The sequence below is a fragment of the Emys orbicularis genome, chromosome 2, assembly GCF_028017835.1.
Source record: "Emys orbicularis isolate rEmyOrb1 chromosome 2, rEmyOrb1.hap1, whole genome shotgun sequence".
NCBI classification, from domain to species: domain Eukaryota; kingdom Metazoa; phylum Chordata; order Testudines; family Emydidae; genus Emys; species Emys orbicularis.
This window is the reverse complement of record NC_088684.1, coordinates 2,619,800-2,632,972: the sequence shown is the minus strand read 5'-3', so window position 1 is coordinate 2,632,972 and position 13,173 is coordinate 2,619,800. Positions and strand designations below refer to the sequence as shown.

At 60.6% G+C, this 13,173-nt stretch overlaps 1 protein-coding gene across 1 annotated transcript in view; it reads left to right on the top strand.

Moving 5' to 3' along the window:
• Positions 1-4,469: 4,469 nt before the first annotated feature.
• CPSF1 (cleavage and polyadenylation specific factor 1) overlaps positions 4,470-13,173 on the top strand; it is a 33,539-nt gene continuing 24,835 nt past the window's right edge. Inside the window, exons 1-8 of the mRNA XM_065398115.1 lie at positions 4,470-4,624; positions 7,489-7,516; positions 8,490-8,623; positions 9,172-9,252; positions 10,058-10,209; positions 11,059-11,205; positions 11,847-11,986; positions 13,024-13,134. Coding sequence (XP_065254187.1) covers positions 4,481-4,624; positions 7,489-7,516; positions 8,490-8,623; positions 9,172-9,252; positions 10,058-10,209; positions 11,059-11,205; positions 11,847-11,986; positions 13,024-13,134 — 937 coding nt within the window. The 5' untranslated portion in view covers positions 4,470-4,480. The remainder of the gene's footprint in view (positions 4,625-7,488; positions 7,517-8,489; positions 8,624-9,171; positions 9,253-10,057; positions 10,210-11,058; positions 11,206-11,846; positions 11,987-13,023; positions 13,135-13,173) is intronic.

Here is a 13,173-nt window from a genome sequence, read left to right as displayed (position 1 = left end):
CTCCATTATTATTATTATTATAAATAAGCAGGCCTGGCAGTGGGGGTGGGACGTGCCCGGGCACCTGTGCCAATGGGGCCCGTAAGTGGCTGAAGGTTCCAGCCCCCTCTGGCAGCTGCTCAGAGCCGTGCCAGGGGCTGGCAGGTCACCGGGCCAGTCCTCGGGAACGGGCACTACCTAAGCGCTGAGTTTTCTTTTCCCCCGGGGGTGCTGCACCCCTGCTCTGTCCCAAGGCCCCGCCCCTGCTCTGCCTCTTCCTGCCCCCGCTCTGCCCCCTCCCTTGAAGCCCATCGCTCCCTGCTCTCCACCCTCCCTCAAGTGCCGCCCCGAGCCGTCTGTGGCTGCTGGGTGCAGAGCACCTACTGTTTTTTTTCCGTGGGGGCTCCAGCCCCGGAGCACCCATGGAGTCGGCGCATATGGGGCACGGCCCCAAACCCCGGCACCGCAGGCCCTGGGCCAGGAGCCACGTGGGCCAGAGTCTCGGGAAATCTCCCAGGTCAGGGAGGGGCTGGTCACAGGCGGGACAGCTTGGAGACCAGCCCTCAGGTGCCAGACAGCCCTGGCAGCCAACAAGCCATGGCCGAGCACGAATGGTCTCTCTGTGTGCCCCAGGGCAGCTGGGAAACCAAGGCCCCCTCCATGGGCATAGTTTGACATCTATTTGGGGGGTCAAGGGGCTTAATAATATGTAGAGGTCTGATTTCCGGATTTACCGAACGTTAGTGGTAGTTAAATTACAATGGACTTGAAATCACAAAGCCAGTTTACATTCCTTATTTAATCACTTTTTATTTTAATTTAATTATTTGCCATGTTTACCAGCTACCACTCAGAAATCAACATTAACATAAAAACAAATTCTTGACGAAGAGAACCGAGCACTCTCGTGTAATTATGAATCACGTCTCCCTGGTTTGAGAGTTACATAAGCATTGTTTTAATATAGAAATACTGTCTTCATCTTCACGTAGAAGCAATTGGCTTTCCCTTGGGTTCGCTTTTCTTGGTTTTCAAGTAAAATAATTTGACGGGCCTAAATTAAAACAGAGCAATATTTTACTCAAGTTCAAACTTGTAAAGGTCACACAGTCCCGTCTCTGTAGGTGCTTTGCATCATCCTCTAGACTCGAATCGAAAACGTTATCCCTGCCATAGGTTTGTAGAGGAATTTCTCAAGGTGCTATGTTGGTGGGAGAGCTTCTCTCTCCCATTGGCTCCCATCTTCTCCAGACCGCTACAGCAGCGCACCTACAACTGTGAAATTGACCAGAATGGGTGTGAATTTGGCAGGGCCCTACCAGGATGTGTCTAAAGACACCTCTTGATTCCATCTCTATCGATTCTGTACAACTGCTCCATTTGGGTGTCCAGTGAACCTGGGTCTGCTTGTGAGCGAGGACCTGAAATCACAGGAACTTCAGTTGAATTCAGCTTTCAGTTTGTCCCCAGACTCCGGGCAAGCAGGCGGGAGGGACAGAAAAGGGAAAGCAACATCTACAAAACAAGATTTGTACGTCCCACTCCAAACTGAGATCTCTAGCTGCACATACGTTCTCTTTATGGGACTTGTATCTTACCCTTTGCACGAAGTAGATCTGCCTGCATCACTTGCCACAGAGTTAATGGTATTTTTAATAACCACATTGTATTTATTATCCTTACAAAATGGAAATAAAACCCTTATATGACGTATGACCAAATATGTCTTTCAGAAAGACCAGGAGATCAGATTTTCTCTTTGCCTCTGTCACCTTTTTAGAAGGAAGTACACCCCGTTCTCCTGGGGTGGGAGGGCCGCTATCTTTTGTTGCTGTTCAGTAAAACAACAAGTCTAAACTGTTTTCTCAGCCCAAAACAGACCCTGTCCAGTAATTACGCTTTGCTTCAGCACATGCAATGCCCACATCAAACCAATCCATTGCTAAAGCCTGTCTCCTGCCCTCCATGCCAGGCACACCAGGATAGTGAGTGAGAGGGACAGTCTCACACACATGCCCAGCCCTGTCCCCCAATCCAGGTATGGGGCAGGCAGGCTCAGCCTGGCAGGATTCAAGTTTGGAGGGGCTCAGTGTGGGGATCCAGGTGTGGGGGTTGTGTGTGTGGGCTCAGATGTGGGGGGGATGCGGATGCACAGGGGCTCATTGGGGGATTCCGGGTGGGGGGTTCTGTGGGGGGCTCAGATGTGGGGGGGATGCGGATGCACAGGGGCTCATTGGGGGATTCTAGGTGTGGGGTAAGGGGTTCTGTGGGGGGCTCAGATGTGGGGGGATGCAGATGCACAGGGGCTCATTGGGGGATTCTAGATGTGGGGTAAGGGGTTCTGTGGGGGGCTCAGATGTGGGGGGATGCAGATGCACAGGGGCTCATTGGGGGATTCTAGATGTGGGGTAAGGGGTTCTGTGGGGGGCTCAGATGTGGGGGGATGCAGATGCACAGGGGCTCATTGGGGGATTCTAGGTGTGGGGTAAGGGGTTCTGTGGGGGGCTCAGATGTGGGGGGATGCAGATGCACAGGGGCTCATTGGGGGATTCTAGGTGTGGGGTAAGGGGTTCTGTGGGGGGCTCAGATGTGGGGGGATGCAGATGCACAGGGGCTCATTGGGGGATTCTAGGTGTGGGGTAAGGGGTTCTGTGGGGGGCTCAGATGTGGGGGGATGCAGATGCACAGGGGCTCATTGGGGGATTCTAGGTGTGGGGTAAGGGGTTCTGTGGGGGGCTCAGATGTGGGGGGATGCAGATGCACAGGGGCTCATTGGGGGATTCCGGGTGCAGGGGGGATGGGACTCTGCAGGGGTCCAGCTGAAGGTGGTTGGGGCTCAGTGGGCGGGGTGTCCGGGTACTGGGGGGGCTTAGCAGGTGGGGTCCAGCCCTGTGCGACCTCTGCCCCCCGCCCCTGGTCCCGGGCTCAGCCCCCAGCTCCTTCACGGCGCGCGGCCGGCGCGCGTGGAGCCGGGCAGGGAACCCAGGCGCCCTGATGCAGAGGGGCGGGACCGAGCCGGGTACCCGGGTTCGAACCCCGGCAGAGGGGCGGCGCAGGCGCAGTCTACCTCCTCGGGGGGCGTGGCTGGCCCCGGCTCTATGGTCCCAGGTAGCCCCGCCCCCTCGCGGCCGCTCTAGCTCTGACGTCGCTGCTCTCTATGGTGGCCTCAGCCCGGCGGCGGGACCCGGCGCTTCCGGCGGCTGCATGAGGAGAGGCGGGGGGGCCGGGCAGGTGAGGGGCCCGGGTCGAGCGGCGGAGGGGTCTCCGGGGGGCTCCCTGAGGGGGTGGGGGAGCTCTGGGGGGTGAGGGGGTAGCCATGGCTGCGGGTGTGTGTGGGGTGTGTGTGTGTGTGAGGGGGTGTAGGGTCTGTGGGGGGTAGCCATGGCTGCGGGGGGAGGGTGTAGGGTCTGTGGGGGGTAGCCATGGCTGCGGGGGTGTGTGGGGGGGGGAGTGAGGGAGGGTGTAGGGTCTGGGGGGGGTAGCCATGGCTGCGGGTGTGTGGGGTGTGTGGGGGGGGTGAGGGAGGGTGTAGGGTCTGTGGGGGGTAGCCATGGCTGCGCGGGTGTGTGGGGGGGGGAGTGAGGGAGGGTGTAGGGTCTGGGGGGGGTAGCCATGGCTGCGGGTGTGTGGGTGTGTGGGGGGGGTGAGGGAGGGTGTAGGGTCTGTGGGGGGTAGCCATGGCTGCGCGGGTGTGTGGGGGGGGGTGAGGGAGGGTGTAGGGTCTGTGGGGGGTAGCCATGGCTGCGGGGGGGTGTGGAGGAGTCTTGGGGGAGGTGAGGGGATAGCCAGGCCTGTGGAGGAGTCTCTGCCCCCCGTGTTTTGTAGGGGTCAGGCCCCTGGCAGGTGGCTGCGGTGCAGATCCCTGGGTCCCTCCAGGTGACTGGGCTATATTGTTCACACCCAGAGCCGATGGGATCTGCTGTGACTCGGGGGGGGAGGGGAGGTTGCAGGCCAGTATGCCGCCTGGGCCCCAGGGAAGGTGTGTTGTGGGGCTGCGTCCTGGGGATGGTCCCTGCAGCCAGGGGTTAACAGCCCCCCTCGTTCTGCCCCAGCGTCAGGCTCTGATTGGCGCCGGGAGATTCTTTGGCTAAGGTGGTGGGGAGGTTTTCATTCGAAACAAGACTCAAATCTCGCTTGAGGAGTGTGGCCGCCATAATGTCTTCAGCCCAAGAGCCAGTGACTCCCCCAGAGGAGCAGGGTGAAGATGTTCCCTGGGGGAAACGTTTTCCTCATGGTTGGCAGGAGGATCAGGCTGCCAAGGCAGGGCCTATTCTTATGGCCAAGGATCTGGTGTGCCCAGGGGAGAAGGCTTGGTCTCTGGGATGTCACCCTTTTGCAGCGCTAGGCTCTCTCACCGACAGGCTCTCTCACCATCTTGCAGGGCCTGGGACAGCAGTAGTCTCTCTGGGAACCTGGGGTTATCGGTGGTTCTCACAGCCAATTTGTCTTTCTCTTTTCTTTGTGTCCCTGGGCAGGTTGGTGGCCTTGACGTTCCCCAGGGATGTATGCAGTGTACAGACAAGCCCACCCCCCGACGGGGGTGGAGTTCTCCATGTACTGCAACTTCTTCTCCAACGCGGAGCGCAACCTGGTAGTGGCAGGAACGTCTCAGCTCTGTGTGTACAGGCTCAACCATGACTCAGAGGTACCTTGTCCTCTCGCCAAACCATCCAGCAATCCCACCCAGCCCTCTGTGTCTTTCTGTGCTACACATCCCATCTGTGTGTGTCTACGGGGTGCCTGTGATACCAGGGACAGGACTCAATGACTCGGGAGGTCCCTTACAGTCCTGTGTTCCTAACTCAAATCCAATTTGCGTTTTAATCACATTAAAGCATTATATTTTTTGACCCCTGGGACCTCAGAACTAATTCTTCTCTGAGTGGAGGTGCAAAAACATAAAAGCTTTGGATACCTTCCAGGAAATTTCATTCATAAATCACAAAGGAAAGAGGAAATCTGGAACTGTGTTTGTAAATTATTATTATTATTGTTTATTACTTGTATTTCCATAGTGCCTAGGAGCCTTGGTCATGGACCAGGACCCCCCTGTGCTAGGGGCTGTACAGTGGGCCATGCAGGTGTGGGGGGATCTGGATGCACAGGGGCTTGTTGGTGGGGTTGGGGAATCTGGATGCAATGGTAATGGGACTATGCAGCAGGGGGGTCTGGGTGTGGGGGGAATAGAGCTTGGTGGGGGGTTTTGGGTGTGGGGGGCTCAGTGGAGGATCCAGATGCAGCTGGTTGGGGCTCAGTGGGGCAGGGATCCGGGTGTGGGTGGCTTGTCAGGGTGGTCCAGGTGCAGGGGGAGTGGGGCTCATCGGGTGGGGGGAGGTCTGAGTGCGGGGGTATGAAGCTCAGCAGGAGGGTTTGGGTATGAGGGGGTCTGGATGCACAGCGGATGGGGGAGCAGCTCCCTGCACAGGGATCCCACCTCTTGCAGCTGTGGAGCGATGGGTGCAGGAAGTGGGGGAGGGAAGTTTGCAGAGCTTCCTTCAGCCAGGGGAGAAGTCTGGGGATGGGTCTGACCCAGCCCCAGATGCCGTGCAGGGGAAGAGGAAGTCCCGTCCTCTCCAGCCGAGACTAGCAGCTAAGCCCTGCTCAGGGTAGCAGCCACCAGCCGGGTCTTCCCCAGTCCCGCCTCCTGCCTCACAGTGATTTACCTCTCTGCTGGTTGCCCTGGGCCCTCAAAACATACTGCTGGGGAGGGTCACATGACCACTCTTGTGGCTTCTCTTTGCTTCCCTGTCAGAGAGTCATTTTTCTGCGGGGAAGCAAAGAAATCTGTGGGGGACATAAATTCTGCGCATGCGCAGTGGTGCAGAATTCCCCCAGGAGTATCCTCCACACCAGGCGCACCAAGATAGCAAACAAGAGGGACAGAGTCTCACATGCACACCCAGCCCTGGCCCCCGATCCAGGTGTGGGGCAAGCAGGTTCAGCCCAGCAGGTTCCAAGTATAGAGAGGCTTTGTGTGGGGTGAGAGGATTCTGTGTGGGGCAGTCTGGGTGCGGGTGGCTTGGTCGGGGGTCCAGGTGTGTGGGAGATCTGGATGCACAGGGTCTCCTTGCGGAGTTCCAGGTGAAGGGGGAATAGGACTCTGCATGGGGATCCAGGTGAAGGTGGGTGGGGGTCCGGGTCTGGGGAGGGGGGGGGGGCTTGTTGGGGTGGGGTTTTGAGTGCGGGGGACTCAGTGGGGGATGGTCTGGGTGCAGGAATGGGGAACCACATGCAGAGGGGAGGGGTTTGGCATGGGTCTGGATGTAGAGGGGGTGGTGCTTGGAGAGGCGTGGTCGGGGTGCAGGGAGTGGGGTTCAGTGGGGGGTACTCTGGGTGCAAGGGGGCTCCAGATGCAGGGGGTGAAGCTCAGTGGGGTGGAGCTTGGTGTGGGGGCGTTCTAGATGTGGGCAGGGTGAGGCTCGGCAGGGGTTCTGGGTATGGGGGTTCCGAATACACGGGGGTTGGACAAACGGAGGAGCAGCTCCCTGTACAGTGAACCCTCCCCCACGGCTGAGGAGCAATGTGGGCGGGAAGTGGGGGGGCGGAGGTGCAGAGCTTCCTGCAGCTGGGGGAGGATTCTGGGTGTGGGTTGGCCCCGGCTGCTCTTTGCAGGGGAAGAGCAAGTCCCATCCTCCCCAGCCCAGCTGGGACTAGCAGCTGAACCCTGCGTAGAGTAGGAGCCACTGGCCGGGGCATCCCAAGCCCCACAGTGATTACCTCCCCACTGGCTGCTCTGGGCGCCCGAAACAATGCACCCATGCTGCTGGGGAGGGGCGCATGACTGCTCTTGTGGTTTCCCTGTCAGAAAGGCATTTTTCTGCGGGGAAGTGAAAAAATCTGTGGGGGACATGAATTCTGCGCACACGTAGTGGTGCAGAATTCCCCCCAACAGTAAGAGAGAGATCTGGCCCATTCAAAGTGACAGGCTAGGTTATGAGTGGAGCAAGGCCAGAGAGAAGGAGGTTGTGGTAATCAAGATACAAGCTGATGAGAGCCCGCACAAGAGTTTTAGCTGCGTGGATGGATAGGGAAGGGCGGATCTTAGAGAGAGAGAATCTGTGGGACGTAGTCAGAGACTAGATGGAGAACCTAGAGAGGTGCTTGTGTTCGGCTTAGCTCGGTTAGCCTGGGTTACTAGAGTACTTAGAACTTATATCACTTCTTATTTTCAAAGGGGTTTAGATGCATGTGCCTGGGGGCTGGGGCTTGTGGGTCAGGCTTGAGAGGCATGGGCAGAGCCTGGGGGTGGGGGGGAAGCCCAGGAATAACGGGGGGATCTGCAGGCCAAGATTGAGGGGCAGTGGCAGAGCTGTGGGGGGGAGCTTCTACATCCCTTGCCTGCCCCTCTGAGTAGGACCAGACCCCCTCGGCCTCATGTCATTCTGGCATTGAACTGAGAGACGCCTTGGCCAATTGCCCCAGAGGAGGGCAGCAGCTGCCTTGGCTGGGATCGCTGGACCCAGGCTGTCTGATTGCAGCTACTGATGCGGCTCTTTCTCTTCCTTCCAGCCCTCCACTAAAGGAGACAGGAACACAGGTACGTGGGACGGGGGCATGCAGGGGTGGGCCAGTCTGGCTGTGCTGCAGCTCCTGGGATCGCCCCGGGGCGGGATTGGAATGTGGGGGGTGAGAGCAAGGAGGGATGGAACCCAGGACAGCCTCCGTTTCCTGTTGAGATCACGAGCTGGTGGAAATAGAATCCAAGCTGCGCTTGGTGTGACTCTGGAAGGTCTTTGGGTCACAGCTGCTGTGGAAATCCTGGTGCCTCCAGGGTTTTCTCTGGCACTGACTCAATAGCAGCGCCCTCCTCCACTCACCAGGGGCTGGCACTTGCCCTCCCCTGCGTGAGCTGCAGCTGGACTCTGAGAGCTGGGAAATCTTCATGGGCAGCATCTCTTTGGGGCCTTCTTTCCAAAGCCTCCTGCCAGCCACTTACACGTCGGCGTCGGTCACTATTTCCCTGCCAGCTAATCTCTCCAGTGGGGCAGGCCTTGGGACGGGAGTCCCCAGGAATAAGAGCTGTGAGTCGTGCAATTCTGCAGCTCCTGGCTCTCTGCCCCGGGTCTGTCTCTTGGTGCTGACAGACCGGAGGGAGCTGAGAAAAGCAGATGGAGTGATCAGCGGCTGGCAAGGAGAGGAAGTGTGAAATCTGGCCGACTTGGCTAACCCACAGCTAACGTGTGGGGGTGAGGGGAGTGATCCCTGGGGAAGGAGAGAAGTTCCGTGCGGGGGACATGGAGTAATTCCCAGCACTGCAGCAGTCGCTGGGGAGAGGCCGTGGCCCAGCGAGGTGGTCACACTGGGGCTGGAAGGAGGGCTCATGGGTGGATTGAGAGGGGGCAGTGTGCAGTGACTATCTGGGGGTGCTTCGTGCCGGTGAGATGTGTGAGGCCATTGACTCCTCTCCGCAGGGTGGGGTGGAAGTGGGTCAGGCGGAGCCCTGCAGAGCGTGCCGGGCCTGCCCTAAGCCTCGGCCTCTCACTCACGCTCTCTCTTGCTGGCCCATGCAGAGGGCAAAGGTCACAAGGAGAAGTTGGAGCTGGTGGCCTCCTTCTCCTTCTTCGGCAATGTCATGTCCATGGCCAGCGTGCAGCTGGCGGGGGCCAAGAGGGACGCTCTCCTGCTCAGCTTCAAGGATGCCAAGGTAACTTCCGGGGGGGTGGAGAGGGAGAGGCAGCTCCTACAATGGATCAGCAGCTGCATCCATCCCCCCAGCCCAGCGGCGGGAGGGGTTAGATCCAGCCCCAGTTCAGAGGCCTGGGACTGGAGTAGCTGGGGGCTGCAGGCCTGGAGTGAGGGGCAGTGGCGGGTCAGGCCTGGGATGAGGGGCAGAGGCGTGGTGAGCAGCTTGGTGTGCTTCAGGATGGAGCTGGGTAGTGTCTCGGGTGCTGTTCTTTAGTCCGTCCATACCTAGGCAATGCCCCACGGGGTGCTGTCCCATGGGGGGGTGGGGGGGAGGGAGGGCATCTTTCAGCCAGGGCATGACACCAAGGGGCTGGCTGAACTCAGCTGGCCCTGTCCTGTGCTGTGTGCAGGATAGCCATGGCACTCCTCCCAGGAGGTGGCTGCATTTCAGGGCTGGGCGAAGTGCTTCCTGCAGGCCTTTGAAGTCTGTGGAGGTGCCTTATACGTGGATGGTGCCCACCTGAACCGAGGGGCGCTGTTTACCCACTTTCTCCTCCTCCTCCGTAGCTCTCGGTGGTGGAATACGACCCTGGCACCCATGACCTGAAGACCCTCTCCCTCCATTACTTTGAGGAGCCTGAGCTAAAGGTCAGTCCTTGTGTGCTGGCTGTGGAGGTCAGCACCTTCCCGTTCCCACTGCAGCACGGAGGCAGCTTTGGGGCTGGTCTGGTGGCAACCACTAGCCCTGTGGCATAATGCCCACTCAGTGCTGTGAGCTCTGTGCTCCTTCCTGGCCCGACAGCCCTGCCCTCCGCTCCCGAGGGATGGGTGTGAAAAATGGCTGGGAAAGGGCCCAGTCCAGGAGTTGGGGCAGGTGGCGGATCTGCGGGGCCGGCCGAAGGCTGCTGCGTGTCAGGAAGAGGCGGGACCCCAATCTCTGTGCTGGGGTGTCTGTGAAAGGAGGAGGTTGAGCTGTGCTGAGGATATTGGGGCGAGCGCCTCCAGGCCTAACCTCAGAGGAGACGTGGGAGATGGCCCAGCTCCAGGAGGAGGGGCAGGTCCCCTCCCCCAGCACGGCTCTGCCACCATGGCCACCGATGATCCAGTCTGAGTCTGAGCCACCAGTGTGGACTGAGACCCTCTGCCGTGCATCCGAATGGAGACAGCGCGCGTTCCCCAGGCTGAGACCACTGCTTGGGCTTCCCAGAGCTAGAGGGGGAGTGACCCCCCTGTGCCCTGTCCAGCCCCCCTTCTGCACTCGGAGGAGCTCAGTGCCCCGGGGCCCAGCAAGCGCCAGGGCAGGCCTGTGCTGTCTGGCTGGGTTGTCTGAAGGAGACCCGCCATTCAAGGTGGCTGTGGGGGCTCCATCGTGGGCTGCCCTGGGTTGGCATGTTTGCTCCTGGGCCCTGGCGAGGCCGGGATGGCTCATTCCCTGCGCTGTGTGTGCTCCCAGGATGGCTTTGTGCAGAACGTTCACATCCCCAAGGTGCGGGTGGACCCGGACGGGCGCTGCGCGGTCATGCTGATCTACGGCACGCGCCTGGTGGTGCTGCCTTTCCGGAGAGAGACCCTGACGGACGAGCACGAGGGGGTCATGGGAGAGGGGTAAGGCCCCAGAGCTAGCCCTGGCAGGACTCCCCCCTGCACTGGTGGGCACGGGGTGAGAGCCCCTTGTCCCAAAGCTGGCAGCGTCCCCAGCTCCCTGCTGGCTCACGGGATCCCCTCATTCCGCTCGCCACCTGGCTTCCCTGCACTTGAGCTCTGCGACAGCCCGCTCCCAGCTCTCGCCCGCAGGGCGCCTCGGGGTGGACTCTGGCACTTCATGAAGTTGGCCACTGGAGTCACGTTTTCGGGGGTGGAAAAGGCAAGAAGGTGATGGGATCTGAAAGCCCAGGATCTCCCCATGGCGCGAGAGTGGCTACACTTTGGCTGGGCCGGGAAACGTACCAGAACCGGTGTGAGAATAGGCAGGGAACCCTGTGGTGGTGGTGGGGGGGGGACGGGACGCTGCTGCATGAACTGAGCCAGCCCTCTCCTGCAGGGTGCAGGCGCCCAGCAGCGGATATGCCCAGGGGGCCATATTGGCAGGGTGCCGGGGGTCCAGTGTGCATGTAAAGAGCCGATTACCTGCGGGCTGCAGACATCGGTGTGCAATGCTCCGTCTGGAGCGGCGCTGCCACGCCTCTCTGGTCAAGGAGCTGAGACCTGTATTCCCCACAGGCCTCGCTCCTCCTCAGAGAGGGGGAGGTCATGCTCCAGCCACCAGGTCGCAGGCCCCGTCCAAGGGAGCGTGGCCAAGCATGGGGTGCCAAGGGGCCCTGCCGGGAACTGCCTGGAGGCTGTGGGGAAGGTGCCGCGGGGGTAGCTGGGCCGGAGGGGGGCTGCCTGCTAGGCTCGGCCTCCCAGACTCTCTGTGTGACGGTGTTTTCCCTCCTCTCCCCCCCCCCATTGCAGCCAGAAATCGAGTTTCCTGCCCAGCTATATCATTGACGTGCGGGAGCTGGACGAGAAGCTGCTCAACATCATCGACATGCAGTTCCTGTATGGCTACTATGAGCCCACCCTGCTCATCCTGTTCGAGCCCAACCAGACCTGGCCAGGGTACGTCCCTCCCGCTCCCCCGGGCTGCTGCCAGCTTGGAGTCCCGGCCAGCCCACTGCGGGCACCATGCAAGGCGAGGCCTGCTCGGTGCTGAATGGAGGCGCTGGAGGGCACCTCGGCAGGGGGCGCTCTGCTCTGAGTTGGTGCTGCGGGGGATGCTGTGGTGCATCTCGGTGGTGGGGGAAACCATTTCTGTTTGCAGGGGGCTCTGGGCTGCTGGGGGCAGCTGGTGCAGCCCCTGCGGAGCTGGAGTGCGGGTCAATCCCAGCGAGTGCCCGGCATGGACCTGCAGCCCTGGGGTAGCTCTCCTGGGAGGAGGGGCAGCGTGGACGGGCTGGGGCGGTGGGACCCAGCAGGGGAGACCGCGCCGCAGAGGTGAGTTGAGCAGAGCCAGACGCAGTCACTGGGAAAACGGAGGACGTGGGGGCTGGTGGGGAGCACGTGACCAATGATATTGAAGCACAGGGCAGCCAGCTTTCTGGGGGAAACCCCACCCCAAGCGTTCTCTCCTTCCACCCACTTCCCGTGGCATCTCTCCCTGCTCCCTTCTCACGCTGCTGTGGCCTGTCCCGCTCCGGGCTCCCTGAGCAGGCCTGGGGGCGGAGTGTATGCGAGCTGCTGTCTCCTTCCCCTCGGTGCAGGCGGGTGGCCGTGCGCCAGGACACGTGCAGCATCGTGGCCATCTCTCTGAACATCATGCAGAAGGTCCATCCAGTCATCTGGTCCCTCAGCAACCTGCCCTTCGACTGCACGCAGGCCCTGGCTGTGCCCAAGCCAATAGGTGAGACGAGTGTCTGCTTCCCAGGTGTGGGGTGCGAGCTGGTGGCTAGAGCATGAGACTAGCACGACTCATGGGCTCGGTCCCCCCTCTGCTGTGGCCTTGGCCAAGTCGCTCAGCCTTTTCGAGACCCTGTAAGCCGAGTCCAATGGTTGCCTACCCCCGGGGCTTGGGCGGCGGTGTGGGGCTTTGCATGTGGCTCATCGGGTGGCGGGTAAGTGCAGGATTGTAGCATTATTACCGCCTTGCAGGCTTGGCCAGCTCGGAGTCTGCCTAACTTAGGCACTGGCTGATGCTCGTCATCCGTACGGATAGAATGGCACCTGCTTTGCAGGGCATTCATTCCCCTAGAGTGCGATATGGGGGGGCTGAGCCCCATTTCCTCCCAGCTTCCTCTCTGACCATCTGCCGTCCCTGGAGCTCAGACGTGAGCCTGTGTCACCAGCCCCCGCAGCTCTCCCTTGGGTTGGTGCAGAGAGGAAGGGGTCAGACCCAGCCCGTTCCCCAGTAACTGGTGCCGTGAGCTCTGCGAATCCTTCCTTACCCAGCCCCAGGGGAAGGGTTGAAAGCAGGGCGAGGATCTAATTTACCCACCGCCGGAACCCACCCCAGTTCGGCCAGGTGGGAGGGTGCCTGGGGGTGCCTTGTGCAGGGTCCTGTGAGCGAGAGCTCCGGGGCTGTCCCCTGAGCAGTGTCCTTCCCTGGCTCTGCACAGGTCCCAGGGGAGCTGATCCGCTCACGCCGGGGAACATGCACCTGAGTCCCGACAAGCCTTCCCTGAAGAATGGGCTGAACTGCAGGTCTAGTGAGGGGCGCTCGGGGTCCGGGGTCCGGAGCCCTTCGCCTCCAGCTCACTGCACCCGGGCTGGCCCGGAGAGCTGCGTGGGGCCGTGTGTGCAGTGAGTCCCTGGGTCTCACGCCAGCCGCCCACTTCGCAAACTGCCCTCCAGTCAGCACTCACCTGTGGCTAGCATGGAGGAGCTGCCCCGCGCTGGTGTCCACGCCTCTGACGCTCACAGCTGGGCTCATTCTCTCTCCAGGAGGCGTGGTGATCTTCGCCGTTAACTCGCTGCTGTATCTGAACCAGAGCGTCCCGCCGTACGGAGTGTCCCTCAACAGCCTGACCACTGGGACCACAGTGTTCCCCCTGCGTAAGCCGGCGCACCTTTCCTCCTCTCCGCCGCTCTCTG